This window comes from Trichosurus vulpecula, chromosome 7 (assembly GCF_011100635.1).
Source record: "Trichosurus vulpecula isolate mTriVul1 chromosome 7, mTriVul1.pri, whole genome shotgun sequence".
In the NCBI taxonomy this organism is placed as follows: domain Eukaryota; kingdom Metazoa; phylum Chordata; class Mammalia; order Diprotodontia; family Phalangeridae; genus Trichosurus; species Trichosurus vulpecula.
Window position 1 is genome coordinate 115,492,080 of NC_050579.1, and position 22,372 is coordinate 115,514,451.

The 22,372-nt window shown below is 37.8% G+C and overlaps 1 protein-coding gene across 2 annotated transcripts in view; it reads left to right on the top strand.

Moving 5' to 3' along the window:
• The window catches only part of HIVEP2 (HIVEP zinc finger 2), a 195,139-nt gene that overhangs the window by 170,159 nt on the left and 2,608 nt on the right, over nucleotides 1–22,372 (top strand). For both annotated transcript variants that reach the window (XM_036766409.1, XM_036766410.1), the window contains 4 exons: nucleotides 1,373–1,527; nucleotides 5,399–5,574; nucleotides 7,356–7,457; nucleotides 8,279–9,174. In XM_036766409.1, coding sequence (XP_036622304.1) covers nucleotides 1,373–1,527; nucleotides 5,399–5,574; nucleotides 7,356–7,457; nucleotides 8,279–9,174 — 1,329 coding nt within the window. The remainder of the gene's footprint in view (nucleotides 1–1,372; nucleotides 1,528–5,398; nucleotides 5,575–7,355; nucleotides 7,458–8,278; nucleotides 9,175–22,372) is intronic.

A 22,372-nucleotide genomic window follows, 5' to 3' on the forward strand; every position in this document is an offset into this window, starting at 1 on the left:
GTCATTACGTGCAGATGGATTAGGAAGGCAGAAAGCACACACTGTGGAAAGAGATTGAGACTGAAGATAGAAGGTCACGTATGAATGAGGAAGAGCAGCAGTCCAGTTTGACTAGATTGTAAAGTGCATGAAAGAGAATAAGTGTAGCACTCTTAGGAAGGTGAGCCAGAGCCAGATTGTGAGGATCCTTAAAATCCAAACTGAGTATTTTATTGTAAAGGCAAGAGGGAAGCAAGGGAGCTTCCTAAGCATGGGAATGACTTGGCCCTAAGGCCCTACTTCTCAAAACTCATTCATTACTCACCATTTTATCATAGAACCAATTAGTTCCTCAAGTGTAATAATGTAAAGAAATATCTTTTAAAGAGGTGTAAAACAGGTGAGAGGTGAATGAAAAAAAGAGGGAGGAAAAGTTTTTTTTAAAAATTTTGGGGGGGCTAAAAAGATGGCGTTGGGTTGTTGACCTTTTTCTCCTTTTTTATTAATGTATGTAATGTAATGTAATGTAATGTATTGATGAGCAATGGTTGGAACAATTGGTATTGCCTGAGCTGTTACCAACTCAATTTTCTTCTAAGTCAAACACTGTATGCATCCCTTTTTCAAAAACATAATAGTATTCATAAAATAAGGCCCATACTTAAATATTATTAAAGCAAATGTAAAACTTTAAAAACCTACACATCCCTTGCCCCTTCCCTATATTCCTCGTTGTACAGTGTGGGATTTTTATTGTTGGGAAGGTTGTAGTACTATTTATTCTGAATATATTGTGATTCCCTTCTGATTTTTTCCCTATTGCCTTTCACTTAACTTACTTGACTTTCCACTTGCCGATTTTCCAAGATTACAGTAGATTCCCTCCTCTAAAGTATCCCTTTTATACCTCATCATAGTGTTGAGGTGAGTGGAATATGAACACTGGCAGGTCTTGTCAAACCTGAAGGACTTCAGGTATATAGATGTGATAAAAGACTACCATCAGAGACCCAGGATTGCTGAGTGCAAAGAAGCTTATCTCTAGGTTGACCAGAAAGGATGATGGTTTTTGGCTGTAAAGCCCTCATAAGACCATCTGCTAAGTCATGGAGGGGTTGCCATCACCATTGGTGGAAAGAATACTTACCCTGCTGAAATCACAGAGCTTAATGTAATTGAAATATACAGGACTTGAAAGGTTAGATCACTCTTCTGAAGAGCAATGGTTGGAACAACTTGTATTGCCTGAGCTGTTACCAACTCCATTTTCTTCTAAGTCAAACACTGTATGCATCCCTTAAAAAATTTTCATAAGTGTGAATAACTGGGAACATGTATTTTACTTACCTCTTGGCACAGATGTGTCAACTGATTCTTTGTTTCTGTCCCACAGATGAAACCTGAGGCATCGTTTTTATTTGGCAGCAAACTTGAAAGGAAACTAGTAGGAAGTATCCTAAAAGAAAGAGGGAAAGGAGATATTCATGGAGATAAAGATATTGTATCCAAACAAACTGAGCCAATTCGAATTAAAATCTTTGAAGGAGGGTAAGGAAACATAAATGGAAATATGAAATCAGTTCAGTTGTGTTTCAAGGTAAATGCCCCTGCCTGGGCTAGACTTTGAGAGAAAAGGAGTTCCCATGTGCTTACCCGGTTTGGAAATAGAATATATTATTTTTCAATGCACAGCTCAATAGTGTTGCTAGATCTTGAGAAAGATAATGAAGTCAATGCCCTTGTTTTAAGGTCTGGTGTGCTATTAATGCAAATGTGCTTGTTATATGTGTTACAAGCATCCTCTCTAAATTATCATAGCCCTCCTTTAAGGAGGCAAATTGGTGAAACTGATGGGCTTTTGATGACCTCTAGCTTTGTTCTTTCTTTAACATTCTTCTCATGTACATCTTTTTACTTTCAATTGAAATATTTTGTGCTGCTTAAAATGATTAAATCATGCTCACTTATTTTTAGACAATAAAATAGTCATATATTTGAAAATGTTGACTTTTGAACTATAGATATTTCTTATAATAATAGAAACCATCTTAGCTGTATGTAGTCCCTAAGGGACTTTACATAGGTAAATATATGTATATATATGTGTGTATATATATATATACATATACACACACACACACACGTGTACATGTGTGTGTGTAATTGTACTACACATTTTGATAGAAATGTCACCAATCATATGCTGCAAAGGTAAAAGCAGAACATTATAGCAAATTCAAATTTTAGTGCATTAATAATTACTGGCCTTAGATTTACAATAGGCATATAAGTTTCACATTGTATTTTCCCTGAGTTCATTCTAATTATATTTGAGTAACCAGAATTGTGTTTTTTGCATAAATCTGTAAAATGTTAACTGTTCAGATATCTGAGATGATTATTTCTTTCATAGTTCTTAGCACCTCGTGGGGTAAACCACTTAGAGAGAGGTCAGGAAGCTTTTGTTTTTGTACTAGGATTTCCACTTCACTACCTTTGTGCACCTAGCATTTCTCTCACTAAAACAACTGTTTATATATGCTCCATGAAGATTTTATAATTTGAATCTCTTTTCAAATCTCTCATCTTCTAACACAAAGGAGAGAACTGTAGCTTTTATCTTTCTCCAGAGACTGAGGGTCACTGTGACTGAATCAACACTCCCACATTCAACAGTCTTCTCCATAGCAGGGCATTTGCACTCCTAGCTTAGAGAGATCTTCCAGTAGAGTTACTGTATGCTTTGGGGAGCCACATCTCCACTAAGGAAGGAAGCAAGTGAAAAAGCGTATGTGCATATTTTATCACTGTGTTTTGATCATCCAAAAGGACTATGCTTATGTTTCATTTTCTCTTTCCTTTCATTAGTCTATATAATGGGCCATGTCCTTATCATTTCCCTAATTAGTGTCTTAACCTGAACATAATAGTGGCCAAGTTTACATTTCAAGAAATACGTACCTCTTTTCGGGAGTAGGTTTTGGGGGTGGGGATATTGTCTTTTGTTATAAATAGGTATTACAGAGGAGAGGAGAAATTATTTATTTTTGACATTGTCCAATTTCTTACATTGACTTTTGACAGTTTTGACTTCGCCGATTTCTTACATTGACGTTGGTCAGAATATATTTATACTCATTTTCATTAGTTAGTTAATTCCTTTATGAAATACAGCATATGATCCTGTGACATTATGTTCCCAGCCTCTCTTTTATACAGGTTAGCTATTATATATTGCTAAGGATTATGTAATTTTTTGTTGTATCCAAAAGGGAATTTGCTCAAGTTATAATTATATTAATGTCATATTACTTGAGTGGTAAACATGTATATTCCATTTCCTATGATGATAGGACCATATTGGGCTTAAAGTGCTTCTCCCTAGAGAAAATTAGCTTTTCCTAGTGCCACTTCCTTGGGTCTTAATCCCTCGGCACACTTCACTGAGTTAGTGGTAATATTTTATGAGACTAAAGAATCTAGCTATCCCAATCATTTAATGGCAACACATTATATTAGTTTAGAGAAGGAGTTCAGTTTATCTTGGTATCTAGGGACAAGAGCATCTTGGACTTCTCATATAAAGGAGTTGGGGAGCATCTAAGAAAGCTCAGCTGCATCGCTAGTTGATAATTCCTTTGTTTATGATTTGCTAAAAGTCCTGCCTATTAATCCATCAACAAGCATCAATTAATTACTGCCTACGTGACAGGCACTGTGCTAGGGTCCTGGTCCTGGAAAAAGGCTTTACAATTTAATGTCTGTTTGGTGACTGATGTGAAGTAAAATCTACAGTAAGATGAGTGGTTTGGGGCCATGTATGGATTTCACCTGAAAGTCCTAGGGTTTGGCAGACTATTGAGACTGAATTCCCTTTTGTTGGTTTTGATAGTTTCTCCAGGGCAGAAACGAGGATGGGAGGTGAAAAGGGAATGTGGTGGTGCTATGGTTCAGGGAAGAGGTTCTTAATCTTTTTGCATATGTCATGGATCCCTTAACAACCTGGTGAAGTTTATAGACCCTTTCTCAAAATCATCTTTTTAAACAATTAAAGGAAATGTTAAATTTCAGTTAGTAGCTAGTGAAAATAAAGAAGTATTTTCCCCACCTGTGTTCATAGACTCCCCAATGTCTATACATGAATACCCAAGAGGGATCGTTGGCCCCCAGATTAAGAACCCTTGTTCCAGTGCAAAAATAAAGACCCCAAATATTCAAAATTTGTAATTCTAGTGCCTTTCATGAAACATACCAAGGATGAGAGTGTTGGGGGATTTTATATGTCATCATTCCCTCTGAAACCAAAAATGTGCCTCTATAGTAATATATCTAGAACTATCAGCTAGGCAATTCTATCTTGGATTCTTGTACAGTGTTTGACACACCTAGTAAATGTTTTAATAAATGCTTGTTGATTCAGAGATACAGATTAAAAGTGGCTAATAGTAAGTGGAACATTTAGTGAATGACTGCTATGTACTCTGACAGTTCGTGTTTATCTCCTTCTGGGCCAAAAGTGGGGGTTAACCCCTCAGAGCCGCAGGAAATACACAGAGTTGTGAGTGAAACGATTCCCCGTTTCCCCACCAGTTTTCATTATGCAATAGTTTCTTCAGAAAATCTTTGGAAATTTAGGAGATCCTTTCCTAAGGATTTATATTCTATCAGGGAAGAGCTGATCAAATCTGCAGACAACAGTTGGTGAGCTGAGCAAGCTCAGTCAATTTAAGCTGGCAGTTTGATGAGAGTTACCGTGTTGCCAGGGTTTCAAAAATAGAGTGAAGAGTTGAGATGAAGAATTCTATTATCGGTTCTACTTCTTTTAGCAAATTTACTGGTGTATCTGAGTGTGTGTGTATATGTGTGTGTGTGTGTGTGTGTGTGTGTGTGCATATGCATGCAGTGTGTTACATGCACACTTCAGAAAATATCATTGCATTAAAAGATGATATATATGAGTATATATATGTTCAAATATGTTTGCATATTTTATTTGTTGTCTGCTGTCTTAAGGCTGTCCTGGCAGCCAAAAACAATAATGCATAAATTCCCAGCCTTTCACTGAAGTGAACTAATTTAAAAATCTGTACTCTCCATATCCATATTCATTTATATATTCATAGTCAGAATGACTTTTATTTTGATATTTAAGCCAATACACTTCTGGGATATAACGAGTCTATCAAGGAAGTAGTTTTCAGTAAGGTAACATTCCATTCCAATGCCGTAGTCAGATTCTGGTTACTTCATCTCTTTGTTCTCCAAATTTTTAATTTCACATTATTCATGTGACTCATAAGGAAATATTCGAATGGTTGTTTCTAAAAAGCTTTTTGAAAATTTATAATGTTGCATTTAATTGTTTTATAATATGCTTCAAAATATTTTGAAAACATGTTGTACCTTGTCTTTCCAACAGATATAAGTCAAATGAGGAGTATGTCTATGTTAGGGGACGTGGACGAGGAAAGTACATTTGTGAAGAATGTGGGATTCGCTGTAAGAAGCCCAGCATGCTCAAAAAGCATATCCGCACACATACTGATGTACGGCCTTATGTATGCAAATTATGTAACTTTGCCTTCAAAACAAAAGGTACATGCATGTTGTTTTTGGAGGAAAAAAATTGGCCCTGGCTCTGGCTAAAGTTCTGATCTCTCTTTCATTTCCATCTTCCATCAATTATGAGGTGGTTTCATTTTATGAAAGTATGACTCCATAAAATGTCTTCTCCCCTTCAACTAAGTGATCAAAGGATGCATGTGAGACTCTGAGACTCCATGAATAACTTGATTGAGAGCCATAGGTTTAGGGCAGCTATCTACAAGGGAAGTGGCATGAAAACTGCCTGGGCAAATATGACTTCATGTTAGAAATGTTATGTGGTCTGGGTTATAATTGCAGCAAATATCGAAATACTATGGGGAGGCAACACATGCAGTGGCATCACAGAAGCAAAGCAGCAATTGAAACAGAAAAGCATGTGCTCATGGTCCTTACAGTGGGTCAGTTTCAAGCTTATAAATAATGTACAGATCCATAGACTCCCAGGTGGGCCCCTCCATCCACAGTTACATTAATTATGCATAGATATTTGATAGCTTGTGTTCACATGTATTTATCAGCAGAGAGAAAATCTTCCATTTACTACTCTGAAACCACAGCTAATGTTATCTCCTGAAATGAGGATTTGCCTTATAAATATACTTTTTTATATTCAGTAAGTACATTACAGAAAACATTTCACAGAGGAAGCATGGCTGAGTCTATTTATGCTAATTTTTTAACATTATGAGAATTTTTCTAACTGAACATATAGACAGTAGTGACTGAGACAGTGGTTTTGACTTCACTATAAATGCACTTTGCATTAGCTCTAATGGATCTGACCGCTTACCCCCATAATTTTCAATGGGTTGATTTTAAAATTTGCATACCGGAACAATCTGTGCCACTGCTCATCAAGAAGTCAGACAATATACAGCTTGGTGGAGAAACATGTCAATATATTCCCATGGCCAAAGTTCTGGATTTATAGCTAAAAATTGTGACTAATTTTCCTGGCTTTTCTGATACAAGAATGTTGAAGAATATGCTATTCACCTTAGCTCCCCAAACAATTTCATTTAAAAATTCTTGCTTCTGAGCCACATGCCTAAATCTCTTTCCAGATCTCTTTCCCTCCCTCCCTTTCTCCTTTCCTTTCCCCCCTCTCCCTTTTACACACACACACACACACACACACACACACACACACAGTCTCTTTGTCTCTCTTCCCTTCCTCCCTGCCCCCGTCTTTGTCTCTGTCTCTGTCTCTCTGTCTCTCTCTCTGTCTCTCTCTCTGTCTCTCTCTCTCTCTCTCTCTCTCTCTCTCTCTCTCTCTCTCTCTCTCTCTCTCATTCTCCTATACAGACATATAGATACTTCATAGAGCTGAATAAGAATGCTAACCTTCCCATTAGTCTAGCTGGGGCTTCTTACTAAAATGATCTAGTTTCCTGAGTTAGCCTATCTATACCTTTTTTTGCACTTCTATAGACTAAGAAACACCTGAAACTGGACCAGACCTCACCGAACATAACATTTTATGAGAGAGAACCCATTACCTCCCAAGGTGGCCCATTCATTCTGTACATGTCTTAAAAATCTGAGTCTATGAGTTAGTAAGAAATATTTGTCTTTTTATATGCATCCCTCTTTTCTACCTTGTAGTAATGTTTTGTTCTGTGTCATTAGACTCTCAGGGACTGAAGCTTGAGACCAGAATAACTTATTGAGTTTGAGGGGACACTTGATATAAATTTATCCCAATTTAGAGTTTCCCAGAGATCCTAACATTATTGATCCATCTCTCAGTGGTTTCTGTTTTTGTCTAGGAAATCTAACAAAACATATGAAATCTAAAGCACACATGAAAAAATGTCTGGAGCTGGGAGTATCAATGACATCGGTGGATGATACAGAAACTGAAGAAGCAGGTAGGTCACAGCTTAGCTGATCATCCTTTACGCAATGCAGAAGAGTCATCCACACTTAGGCTTTTATGTTTCAGGTGATAAAATTGGTTCAGGTTAATTTAAAAAAAATTAACACTAAATGTTTCACTTTAGTAAATACTAAAGATAGAAGAAATCTGCAGCCCATTTTGTTTTCTGAACCATAGTGAAGAGGCATGTGCCATTAAAGTGTGATTGGACAAAAAGCTTACTATAAAACTACCTTTTGCTAGAACTATGGTAAAAAATTGTGATGGCAAAGACAGTGCAGTCAACGTTTTTTTTTTTGGAAAAAAATTTGAAAACCATTCTAATTTATTATGTCCTTTACTAAGAACTCTCTCTTACTTGAACAAACCCACCACTGACAAGTGGAATAATTGAAACCTCTTTTGGCCATATCCTTGAGACACAATACTCTTCTAAATCTGTGTCCCCAGGGATGGGGATAGTATCTTGCCCCACCATCAGCATCATCCTGCAAGATATCAACAAACAAGTTGATTGCAAGATAATGTAAGACAGTGTTCCCTGATTCTGGGGAATGAGGTTGGTCCCTGCCTTCCTAAGGGACTTGCTGTCTAATTATGGATACAGGACATGCATATAAAAAGATAATAATAAGTATAGTATTTTAAATACTATTTGATGGCGTTGTTAGGATTAGTGCAGGGACAAGTACTATAAGTCATCAGAGAAAATAGTCAACTTTATAGGCAATAAGCAAGACTTGTTCTGAACTGGGTTTTGACCTTGATTGTTATTTGTATCTCATTCCCTACTACCTTTCTCAATTATTTCAGAAAACATCGAAGATTTGCACAAGGGAACAGAAAAGAGTAGCATGTCAGGCATTTCAACTGACCACCAGTTTTCAGATGCTGAGGAATCAGATGGTGAGGATGGAGATGATAATGATGATGAGGATGACGATGATGATGAATTTGATGACCAAGGAGACTTGACGCCAAAAACAAGATCAAGAAGCACTAGTCCACAACCACCCAGATTCTCCTCATTGCCTGTAAATGTTGGGGCTGTACCCCATAGGGCTCCTACTGATGTTTCAACGGGGCATTCCTCACTGATCAGTTACTTAGTTACTTTACCTAGTATTCAAGTTACCCAGCTGATGACACCAAGTGACTCATGTGAAGATACCCAGATGACACAGTATCAGAGATTGTTCCAGAGCAAAAGTACTGATTCGGAGCCAGACAAAGACAGGCTAGATATACCCAGTTGTATGGACGAAGAGTACATGCTTTCTTCAGAACCTAGCTCCTCTCCTAGGGACTTTTCTCCCTCAAGCCGACAGTCATCACCAGGATATGATTCTTCACCCTGTCGAGATAATTCACCAAATAGGTATTTAATGCCGAAAGGGGATTTATCACCCAGAAGACATGTGTCACCAAGGAGAGATCTTTCGCCCATGAGACATCTTTCACCCAGAAAAGAAGCTGCATTGAGGAGAGAGATATCATCAAGAGATGTTTCACCAAGGCGCCATCTGTCACCAAGGAGGCCCTTGTCACCTGGGAAAGATATAGTGGGTAGAAGAGATCTCTCACCCAGAAGAGAGAGAAGATATATGACCACCATTAGAGCACCATCACCCAGAAGGGCTTTATATCATAATCCACCATTGTCCATGGGGCCGTATTTGCAATCCGAGCCAGTTTTGTTGGGACCTACCGTAAGTGTGAAATCTGTATACATATACATATATATATATATTTAACATACATTAAAGAACTAGAACATTGGAGCCCCTCTATAACAAGCCATTGTAATGTGGAATTCATGATAGCATAAGGATGTCTTAGGGCAGATGGGTGAAATTAGGTACTGAAAACCACTGGAGAAACATTTTAAAAGCCACTTAAAGGACAATACATACTCATATAAGCAAATGCAGATTATATTCTATGTAAATACACTAACAAATTGCTATAACAAAGGCTTATAATGTTATAGCTGGGCTCCAGTGTGTTTTTATTTAGTAATATTTGGAGATTTTTCTAACTACTTTCTAAATTTTATTTATTAGTAAAGTGAATTAAACTAGGATAAGAAATATTTAAAGGAGCTTTAGAACTTTATCTGAACTCATAATATTATGGCATTTCTGTAAATCTTACCTCAGTAGAGGATTGTGTCTCAGCCTCACACCTTGATGTCATGATTTAAAAATCCACTAACCATCTTAACCACAGGTGAATGGATTTTCAAAGTCATTGAGGTCAGAGAGGGGAGAAAAAAATGCACGTTATTTGTGAGGAACATTTGTGAGTGTGTGGAGGGCGTAAAAATAGGTCACTTGGGTGACCTACATCTGTTTTTTCTTTCTTTTCTTACTGCTTCTAGTGACTTAATGAAGTTGGTCAAAATGAAGAAGTGGAGAAAGGGTAATCCCAAAGGTGTATATAAAGCTAGAAGAAGCTAGTAGAAGTAGGGAAAAACTAGGGATAAAAACCAAGATAAACTAGGATAAAACTAGAGATAAAAAATTAGACACTAAGCTAGTAGAACTAGGGAAAAGCTTTTAGACCTATTATATAATAATTATTGGGCAGGTAGGTGGTGAAGTGGATAGAGTACTGGGCTTGGAGTCAAGAAGACTCATGTTCTTGAGTTCAAATTTGGCCTCAGACGTTTTCTAGCCATGTGATCCTGGGCAAGTCACTTAACCCTGTTTGCCTCAGTTTCCTCATCTGTAAAACGGTTTGGAGAAGGAAATGACAAATGACTTGGGATACGACTGAAACAACAGAACAACAAATGATAATTATTATTCATCAGTAAGCTTTTATTAAGGGTCCACTATGTGGAAGTCACTGTGCAAAGTGCAAGGATTACAGACAGAAATTAAACAATCCCTGCCCTGAGGAGCTTGGGTGCTATGACAGGTGGGGGATGGGGGTGAGGGTGGGAAGAGGACAATACATACTCATATAAGTAAATACAAAATATATTCTAAGTAAATACACTAGCAAATCGTGTTGTAGAGAGAGAGGAAGAGAATTAAATTTGCAATTATTATTTGTTTATTAAACAAATAATTTAAATAATAACAATAAATTATTATTTATTAAGCAATTATTATATACCAAGCATTATGCTAAATACTTTAAGAATATTATACTGACAACAACCCTGTAATGTGGGTGCTATTACTGTCCCCATATTTATAGTTGAGGAAACAGACAGACAGGTTAAATGGCTTGCCCAAGGTCACACAGCTATTAAGTTTCTGAGGCCAGATCTGAACTAAGACTTTCCTGACTATAGGCCTAGTGCTTTATCCATTGCATTACCTAGCTGCCTTTATCACATCAGCATATTTAATAAATCCTTATTAACGGACTGACTGACATTGATACACAGAAATGAAATAATAATACTAAGAAGGATTTACTTGTATACACAACATAAAACCCAGTTTAAAAGGACCTTCCTATTTCTACCTGACTTTTGACATTGGAGATATTATCTCTGCCATATGGTCAAAGGTTTTCCCAATTACAACAAGAACAAGAACAAAACCAACAATAAAACCATAATAATAATGATAGCCATCATAATCAAACCCTACACACTTTGTGTAAACAAGAGGAACTGCTCTTTTTTAGTTGGTCGTTTCAAATGCACCCTTTTTCCTGTCTCTACACTTTATTGTACACAATTCTCCTGCTTTCTTGTCATGTGAAAGAATGTAGTCATTATCGCGCAAGGGTATACAGTGTGGGGAAGCAATTACCCAGCCACCAATTCTTGCACAGTGACTAGTTTCTTCCACTGTCTGCCTTCTTCCTCACCATCAGTACAAGCTTCCCCTTTTGCTGAGGAGAACTGAGAGCTGAGCTTGAACAATGTCATTTCTGAACATGAGTAACAAGTACCTGGTGCATTCATGCTTCTCCCTGCTATATCCTAACATGAACATAATCTTCCCCATTTGCATAATATGCAGTTGTTGCAGAAAAAGCCATGACAACCAAGCCATCATTTGTGATTGGTGAATTAGACAGCCCAAGCCAAGAAAAGGAGGTAAATTACCACTGAGTCACTGACTGTGGCATTTTGGCAGCACTAAGTAGGAAGGTGGGAACTTCAGCATTTGATGCTGTGGCAGTGTGAATAGAGAGCTATAAATTCCCAGAAGTGCCTGATACAGTATCTGGTGTCTAAGATCCTTTCCTGGGTACAGTGGAGATTCCTAGAGGTGTAATGATTCTGGTGGAAGTGTGTGAGACATAGCTCACCATGAGCATTGTGACAGCTCCTGTTATAACATTTACCCCATGCATACTTATTGTGGTATTTATGACATGTCAAACCAATTTCAATAAAATGTGATTTTAAAAAAGCATGCCTTTTGTGCAAGTACGCTGTGATTAGCACAAATAGCAGCAACCCACAGCCATCTTGGGCAAAGGAATGGAGGGGGTGTATAAAGAGAGTTCATCTAATTTTTGGATGCATGCCCAGAAAACTGTCATTGGAAATAGGGTAGTTTTATTAGTCATTGAGTTTGAGCCAAAATCATTTTAAAAAATACTATCTCATCCATGACTGCAATTTAAAATCATGCAGAATGCAGTTGCAAAAGGTTAAAATTTGAGAAACATATTCTGATTCTCAGACTTTGCATCACTCCCTTAAACAGGAACATTTTGCCCTCCTTGCACACCTTTGACTTCTCCAGGAGATAAGGAATAACAGTCTGTCATTGCCCCTTATGTTATTTTTTTTTTTGTCATGGCTCTCCAGAGAAGAAAAGGGAGGATTTTCTCCCTTCTGTGATTGGAAAGACAAAGAATACTTGCTAAATGTAATAGAATAGAATTTGCAATAGAGGGGAATGTGCTTCTCCTGTGATGTACCTCATGTACATGTCTCCACTACACTAAAGACACGATTAAGCATACCGGTAATATTTAATGTTGTTTAACATATTTGTGTACCTACAATATGCTGGTCACAACATGGAATGTAGATTCTATACATGGTGCCTTTTCCGTAGGATGTAAGCTTCAAGGTCTCATTTTTCCCCCTTTGTATCCCCAGCATCTAAAACAGTGCCTGGCACATCAAAGGCACTAAATAAATGCCTATTGATAACTAATTGATTATAACTGGCACAGCCAAAGTCCTTAGCAAAAGTCAGGCTTTTGTTAGAATTGCCCTTCCTAGTTAGGTTTAATTTTAGGAGATTATCTCTTACAATGTCTGTTACAAAACTTCAGTCGTCTCCCCCCCCCCCAAAAAAAAACAAACAACATTTCTTCTTCCATTTAGATGCTTTCTGTGTAAATAATTTGCAAGGGGTGGGAGTGAAACGCTTCAGTTTTCAAAATAGAACAGTCAGATTTTCTAGGCAGTGCAGAAACATGCTAAGAGCTATGTAAAATTTTACTTAGGTCTCATTAGCCCATGACTTTTACTGTGAAGGTTATGTTTGTACAGGTCAAGTGAGTTGGAAAGTCTTGCCAAGATTGAACTGAGTGGTACAGTTTATATACTGGAGATGTCTATGGCCCAGAGAATATTATAGTGTTTTTATGATTATAATAACTTATAGTCATAAAGCATGTTTGATAGTTATATAATCTGAAATCTATACTTATTAGCTGGGAGCCTACTCCTCGTGCTATTGGAAAATAGCCTCATTCTTGCACGCTTGGCACTATATGTGAAATAGAGTGTTGGGTCAAAAGAGAGTGACCAACTCTTCTCTTAGAATAAAAAAAAAACATAATTTTTGATCTGAGAAGAAACTTGCTTGTATGGGATGGAGTAGAGATATTTTGAAGCAGTGGATAGTGAGCACTTTGATGCACATTTGTATAAAAATATGATGCCTGCATTTCACTAATCTTGATTATGGAAATACAGTAACAAAGGAAGGCAGAATAGCTTTTTGGATAGAGAACCAGCCTTAGAGTTGGGAAAAACTTGTTCTATCTGACCTCTATAGGCTAAGTGATATTGGGGATGCCATTTAACTTCTTAGTACCTTAAGCAACTTTTTAAGAATACAGGTTGCAAATCTTCATCAGTGAAGGGAGTTTCTGTAATAGGAGCCTTCTACATTGATGAAACCAGAGGTTCTGAGCAAACTCCGCCCCCAAAGCATTCATTATGACATGAATAGATTTTCACATTGTTACCTTTTGTGGTATATGTAGCTTATGGTGGTTTCTCAACTACAATCTAGCAGATTTCATTAAGTGATTTTATTTATGTATATGAAAGGCTCCCCCTCATCATCCTTTCAGTACCCTTTCTGAGCGCGCACACACACACACACACACACACACACACACACACACACACACACACTTCCACTGAAGGTGCTGCTACAGAATTTTATTTTTTGCTATAGCATTTTTTAACTTAAAAATCACAAACCCCAAGTTCAAATCTTAGCTCTGTAGTTTAATGCATGTATGATAGTGGACAAGTCACTCAATTCTCAGGGCCTTAGGTTCCTTAGGGCAATGAAGGAAAATGAAAGAGATTGGGCTAAGATGTCCCCAACATCTCTTCCAGCTCCAGATCTTTATGTGTGCATGTTCATACACACAGTAATGGCAAGAACAATACTTGAGAATTCCAGTAGCCGTGCATGTGTTTGTGTGTGTGTGTGTTTGTGTGTATGTGTATGTGTGTGTATGTGTGAAAAATCACGGTATTAAAAGTCCATCATAAGAGTAGTTACCATGAACTGTATTAACCATGTAACATGGGAATAGGTGAATTCATGTGCATTCAATTGTGCATTGTCACCCTCATAGGGGATCAGGGAGATTTTGAATATTAGGTTGACTCTAGAGCTATATACCCAGTAGTCTGATCCAGAGGTATTCCAACACAGATTAAATCTAATTGTATATCACAGACCACCTTTGTTCCTCTCAAGCCCAGTAGCATCTCTCTCATTTTTCGGTATTTTTCAAAGATTACAAATAGTGGATCAGCAATCGTATCCACAAGGTATCATAGTTTTTGCCTGGGCTTGGTGATTGAAATTCATCTAAGTATTCTCTTAGCATCTCTCCCTACTTAGCAGGGGTTTCAACTCCCTAGTGGCTATTTTTATTATTTGCTTCTCAGTCTGATAATCATTTTTCCTGGTATTAAAAAATGTTAGCTAAGTCCTCAGTTAATATAATTACACAATTTTAGGTTTGAAAGTGTTTTCATAGGCCATCTAGTATAAGTCATACCACAAAAGAAGTTCTTTTGTGACACTGTATATCAAAGACCTACAATGAGGGGGAGTTTTCTACTTCCCAATATAGCTCATTCACATTTTGGCTACCTGCTCTTTTGTATATATCTTTAAATATGTATCTTTCTTTTCTTCCTCACTGGAATCACTTTTTTGCATGTGTCCTGAGAACCTAAACCTTGGGGGTTTCTTTCACCTGTCAAGTGAACTTCATTTGTTCAAATTTAGGCCAAGGAATCCTATGTACATTTGCTCAGAATACTTTAAAATCTGTTCTATCAAAGTCTATTGTATGAGTCAGGAGGGATGAATGATGGATAGAAAGATGAATGGAAATGCCCAGTTAGGTACAGAGGAACCCTCGAAGTAGTTAGAAGGAGAACAATTTCACCCAACACAATTTAACGCTTCTGTTGCTATGATTTCTTAGATGTGATCGCTGGAGAGATGAAACTTCAATTTGATTATTTAAAAACATCTTATTTACTATGCAAATACACTGAATAGGTATTTTTATCTTTTGAAAGAAGATTAGAGCAAAATTTCACTTAATCTTTACTGTCCGCAGTATCCAAGATTTGCCAGAAACGCTTATGGGATCTTAGTAAACTCCAGCCTATTCAATTCCTCCCTGACTTACTCATCATCTTTGTGCTTTTGCTATTTGTCCACCCCAAATGTTCACATGGACTATTTGTGCATGACCTATGGTGGAGCTCTCTGAGCTTGTGTTGTTCTGATCAGCCACAATTGGATGCGTTTCTAACTCGACTCTAACATAGTGGTGTCATTTTGGTCCTCTTTGTGAACGAAGGACAACAACCAACCCTTTGGTCACTAACTCAACTCCTCTTACCTATTCTTTTTTGACCTACACATGGTGAACATGTTTGTGAGTCTCTAGTAAAGGAAACCACCCCATAATCAATACCAAATGGAAAAAACAATTTTTTTTTGCTATGACTTTCAATTCAATGAACAAGTATTGCATGCCAGGCACTGTGTCAGGTGCTGGAGACAAAATAAAAACAATCTCTGCCTTCAAGGAACTGGCTTTCTGCTGGCAGTCCTTAAAATCCCACATCTGAAAGAGAATGCACTGTACATCTGTCTCTGAACACTTCTGCTGTAGCCATTACTATTCTCCCAACTAAATAGGCTAATTAACAAAGGAACTTGAAGCTTTTTCTTCTAAATAAGCAGTGCCCTGCTATGGTTCTTTTTTCTTATAGAATTTAAATTCTCCTTTCTTCATCCAAATTTCCTCCTCAGTCTTTTTTCGGCTTACGAGATCCTTGTGATTACAGGTTTGGTGATCTAATGTCAGTCCACCCACACTTCCAGTGATTTGTATCCCAATGAATAAAGTACAGTATTGTGCATGGTGAGAATGGGGGGTGAGGGGAGGATAAGGTAGCAGAGATAATGAATCATTAACTATTCCTAAACCCATAGCCCTGTATTGTTTTATGCTTTCATTTTTACAGTGTTTACATAATTGGGAAGGACATTAATGGTTCAAAGAATACAAAATCCTTTGAATTATAGAAAATGAAGAGTCCCTGAAATATCCCAGAAAATCTTCCTTTTCCATGTACTTGGATGAATGTAGGTGTTTCCTGATGAACATCAAGGATAGCGATTTGATCTGTCTTACTTGAATAAAGATGGGTGACTCCATTATTCTTTTTGGATGATAATTCCCTGAAGTAGCAAGTATCAGTAGTAAAATTCTGATGATACATTACATAATCCCAACTAAGCATGCCATGTTGCAGTGAATATTTTCATTTACTAGTCCCTTATCCTTTTTCCTACCTCCTTAAAATGAGTGTTCCTTGAAGGATCTGTCCTTGGCCCTCCCTTCCTCTCTTTTTACCTTTTTTCCCTTATCAATCACATTCAAACCTATAACTTTGCTTCCATCTCCAGCTCTAGTTTCTTTCCCACCCGTATCTCTAGCCATCCATAAAACCTCTCCATTAGATTTTAAGCTCCTTGTGAGCAAAGATTATCTCTTGCCTCTCTTTGTATCCCTAGCACTTAACACAGTGCCTGACACTTAATAAATATTTACTAATTGATTGATCTCCACTTGGGTGTTTTACATCCAACTCAGCATGTCCAAAAGAGCTTACTATCTTTTCCCCAAAACCTACTCCCTTTGACTTCACTATTTCTGGAGGAGCATCACTATTCTCCTAGTTTTTTTAGATCATAGATTAAGAACTCAAAAGGGGCCACCTTTGAGGCCACCATTCCAAACTTCTTATTTTACCAATCAGGAAATAGAGATGAAGGAAGTTCAGGGTCTTACCCAGGATTGTGCAACTAGTAATTGTCTGAGGGGCAGTCTTGACTCAGGACTTCTTAACTCTGAGTGCAGAGCCCGACCCACTGTCCCCACATAGTTGCCTTTTTAAAACCTTGTTCAGAACTTTCTTTGTTAAAAAACCAAAAACCAACCAAACAAAGAAACTTGATGGTGTTTTCTGATTCGTCCATTCAGTCAGTCGACTAGCAAATCACATTGATTTTGCTCCAACAATATCTCTTGTAAACATCCCCCTTCTCTTTTCCCACTACTAGCACACTATTACAAGTCCTCATCAATGTTGATTAGACTATTATGGTAGCCTCCTGAGAAGTGTTCCTATCTCTACGGTCTCTGCCCTTGAACCACTGCCAAACTTATTTGCCTTATGCAGAAATATGGTCTTGTTATTTCTGACTTCAAAAACCCTCCTAGACTCCCTAGTTCTTGCTGAGTGAAGGTTATAGAATTTTAGAGCTGGAACATACCTCCAAGATCATCTAATTCAACTGCCCTATTTTACATGTGAGAAAACTGAGGCCCTGAGATATGTGGGGCAACTAGGTGGTGCAGTGGATAGAGTGCTGGGCCTGGAGGCAGGAAAACTCAACTTTCTGAGTTCAAATCTGGTCTCAGACACTTACTAGCTGTGTGACCTTGGGGAAGTCACTTAATCCTACTTGCCACAGTTTCCTCATCTGTAAAATGAGCTGGAGAAAGAAATGGCAAACTACTCTAGTATCTTTGCCAAGAAAACCCCAAATGGGGTCCCAAAGAGTCAGAAATGCTGGAAATGAATGAACAACAAAAAGCATGTAGTAGCCTAGGATCCCAAAGGTAGCAGTGGCATTGAGAGATCCTGAATCCAAGTGTTTTGATACCAACTAATGCCTTTATGTAATACTTTCTCCAGTGCTTCCTCTTGTTCTCCAAGGCTTCTCACAATCTAGCACTGTCCAGCTTTTTGAGGATTCTGTGTGTCATGCTCTACATATTTTATATTTAGGGAATAGCATTTTATTAGGCAAATAACATTATTTTTACAAAAATTATTTTGACCTCACAGATCTGAAATGGTCTGGGACTGTCAGGAGTCCATGGACCACACTTTGAGAACACTGCTTGCTTCAAACAAAACCACACATTATCCCCTATTAATGTTCAAAACTTTGCTGTCCCTTTGTCTTTACTCATGCTGCTCTTCCTGCTTCCCCCAGGAATCAGTTCAAATCTGACTTTCTGCTGGAGGCCTCCCTTGTTTCTCCCAGCTCCTAGTCCCTTCCCTCAGATTACCTTCCACCTATGTATGCACCTGATTATTTTTGTTTGTCTGCCATATTAGAATGTGAACTTCTTGAAGGCGGAGACTCCTTTTGCTTTTCTTTGTTTCTCCAGTGCTTACCACACTGCCTGGAAATTTGTTGTTGTTCAGTAGTGTCCCACTCTGCATGACTCCACGGACTTTGGCAATGGGGGTCTTCCTGGGAAAGATACTAGAGTGGTCTGCTATTTCCTTCTCCAGTGTGTCCCTATTTTACAGACGAGGAACTGAAGCAGATAGGGGTTAAGTAACTTGGCCAGGGTCACACATCTAGTAAGTGTCTGAGGCCAGGTTTGAAAGCAGATCTTCCAGGCCCCACGTTCTACCCACTGTACCACCTAGCTGCTTGAAATATAGTAAGTGCTTAATAAATGCTTGTTGACTGGATCATTGACCACCTCCCCGTTCACCTGTCAAATTCCTGCTCAGTTTTTTATAAGCCACTTCCAATGCCTCCATCTTTTTTAATCCTTTCTTGGTATCATAATTGAAACTCACCTTCCTTCAGAAGACTTCACATACTACTTTGCTCGTGTTTCTCATGCACTCTTGTATTCCTTTGTATTATAATTAATTTTATATTTTCATAACCCCCAAGTAGGTTTAAGTTCCATGATGACAGAGAATATCTTAGCTAATTTTTTTGGAAAATTTCTCCCATCCTTTGTATACGGCTAGCACACAATAGATAGAAGTAATTGCTGGATGGAATCTAATTCAAATTTTAGTCTGGGATTTCAAGTACCATTAGTGGAAAGAGCACTGAAGTTGGAGTCAGGAGCCCAGAGTTCAAATCCTGACTCTGTCATTTAACAGCTGCATCATGCTAGGCAAGTCATTATTAATGAGTTGATAAATGAAGAGATGTCATGCTTATCAAACTTATAGATGATGCAGATGTAAGGAAGGAGAGCTATACTTTAGATTACATAGTAAAAATCAAAAAGATCTCACTTCATTAAAAACAAGCTGATGAATGCAAAGCCTTACAATTTGGATTTAAAAAATACAACTTAAGTGCAAGATAATAAGGATTATGATAGCAATAATAATAATAGTAAGAACTAGCACTTATATTCCATTTTAAGGTTTGCAAAATACTTTCCACATATTTACTTATTTTATCCTCATGACAACCCTGTGAGGTAGGTGCAATTTTTATGCCTGTTTTGTAGATAAAGAAACTGAGGCAAATAGAGGCTTAAGTGACTTGCCAAGGATCACACAATTAAGTGTGCTGTAATAATGAGCTCAGGTTTTCCTGGCTCCATGTCCAGCATTTATCCATTGTGCCACCTAATTGCCATGCAGAGATGGTACTCCTGAAAAGAATTCGGAGATTTTAGTGAACTACAAGATACATAAAAGGTAACTGTGATATGGTACCCAGAAAACATTCATATGATGTCAGGCAGCATTAAGAGAGTCTAGGAGTAGGGATGTCATCGCCCTAACTTTGTTGTTGGGTGTTTTTCAAGCATGTCTGACTCTGTGTGACCCCATTTGTGGTTTTCTTGGCAAAGATATTGGAGTGGTTTCCCATTTCCTTCTCTAGCTCATTTTACAGGTGAAGAAATTGAGGCAGGGGCAGCTAGGTGGCACAGTGAATAGAGCACCAGCTCTGGAGTCAGGAGGACCTAAGTTCAAATCTGGCCTCAGACACTTGACACATGTACTAGCTGTGTGACCTTGGGCAAGTCACTTAACCCCAATTGCCCTGCAAAAATAAAAAAAAAAAAAGAAATTGAGGTAGACAGAACAAGGTGACTTGTGCAAGGTCACACAGCTAGTAAGTGTCTGAGGCCAGATTTGAACTCAGGAGGTTGAGTTTTCCTGATTCCAGGTCCAGCACTCTACCTACTAGCTGCCCCTCTCTTTCCCTACAGATCTGTTTGAACAATCGGGCTAGCAGCTGCTGTGGGGATGAAAGACCAACACAACCCCAACAACAAAAATGCTACCAGCACCCTGCAAAAGCACAGGTTCTTTTGATCTGCTTAACTAAGGAAAGCAAGGTTAAGGGGTTGACAAGCTTACTTTAATTCAGCATACAAATATCATTCACTTAGTTCAGGGGAAAAAGCCAGCACCCTGAACTTCAGAATAAAATACAAACAAATTACAAACATCAACAGACAGACCTTGTCTGATTCAAATCCCAATACATAGTTACCAGAGTTTAACAAAGTCTCAGCATCCGGGTTACAAGCTGGAGGGCTCCTAGCTACAGCTGCCCGGAGTCTCCACCTCAGCACCACTACGAGTCAGAGCCCCTGCGCAAATGGCTCTGTCTCCTCTTCTTATAGGGTTTCAGACGTCATCAAACATCATCTGAATGACCAGAACTTAGGCTGCTATGATTGGCTCTTGAGTTAACCCCTCCCCTTAGGACCCTGGGAGGTTCACAACCACATAGGTTAGGTTAACACCTAATAGGGGTTAGAGCCTGGGGCTTAGCACTTAGTAAGACTCAATGAAATACACTGAATTACTCAAAGCAAACAAAAGCCAAACTCTTCAAGGGCACTTGTTGAACTAAGTGCTAAGAGCCCATTTTGCTTACCAACACAAGATCTTCAGTTAAAATCTGGATATCTATTTGTCGAGTATGTTGAATTGTAGAGACAACTCTTGTTCAGGGATGGGTTGGACAGCTAGGTGACATTGTGGGTAATGGACTTGGGAATAAGGAAGACCTAAGCTCATTTTCTGCCTTAGATACTTACTAGCTATGTGTTCCTGGTCAAGTCGTTTAACTTCTTTCTGTCTTTTCTTATCTGTAAAATGGTCATAATAAAAGCACCTATCTTGCAGGGTAATTAGGAGGATCAAATAAGAGTGTGTGTGTGTGTGTGTGTGTGTGTGTGTGTGTACATGTGTGTGTAGCTTTATATTATTAAATTATTTATTCTCATGGCCTCTGAGGTCTCTTCTCTTTTTGTGATTGTTTTTTATTCTATGAAATCATTTCCATTCTCTGAGGTTCACTTTCCTTGTCTAGAAAATCGGAATAATAATATTTGAGCTACCAGCCTCACAAGACTGCCGAGTGAGAAATACTTTGTAAACTTGAAAGCTCTTTATAAACATGAATTATTATTGTGATTATTTCCAATAATAATAATAATAATATCCACCAAATGTCAAATAGATCAAAAAGTAGAAAAATGACACCTTAGGGTCTACAAAGCAATGTTCAAATTCAACAGCTTTCTTAGACTGTCCAAATAAAGTGTCTCATTTCTAATCGCCAACTTTGGGTTGACCAAGTTGTGACTTTGAAGTGTGTTAGGATAATTACTGCTACAAAAGATAGCAGTTCTTGGAGCAGAAGCAATCATCCCTATTGTATCTTTAGCGACCTCTCAGGAGATCCCATATCCATCTGGAGTTCAAGATGAAAGCGTTTTCAGAAAAGAGATTTACAGAGGCCATTTCCTCAGGTCAGAAGTAGCATATTGATAGAACCAACTCAAGGAGGAAGTTTGTTCCTTACACTTGACACTTGCACTGTCACCTGGTCTGTGGAAAACTAAAAGATGCCAATCTCTAGGGCTGTCAATCCAGTCACATTCGTCAACACTTTTTGAAAATGAAAAGCATAAAATAAAATCTGCCCAGTGTATGAACAGACGGTGAACTTTCTATTTCTACAAGATTTGGATAAGGCTTTATGTAGTTGAATCCTAGCTAGGGTTTTTAGTTTTTTTTTTTTGAAAAAAAAGAAAAACTGTTAATATTTTAAAGTTGGTAAGCTCTTTGTGATAATTATGTATGTATGTACAATATTACAGTATTGTACATACATGTTATATGTATAATAAATATTACCTCTCTAATAATTAAAACAGTGTATTTCCATATATATATATATATATATATATATATATATATATATATATATATACACACATATTTAGTGGACTGTATACTGAATGTATTGCCACATGGTTGGTTTTTAAAAAACAAAATTTTTCTGAGGCTAACACTGTTGAAGTGACAAAAGTGATAAGACTTTTGGT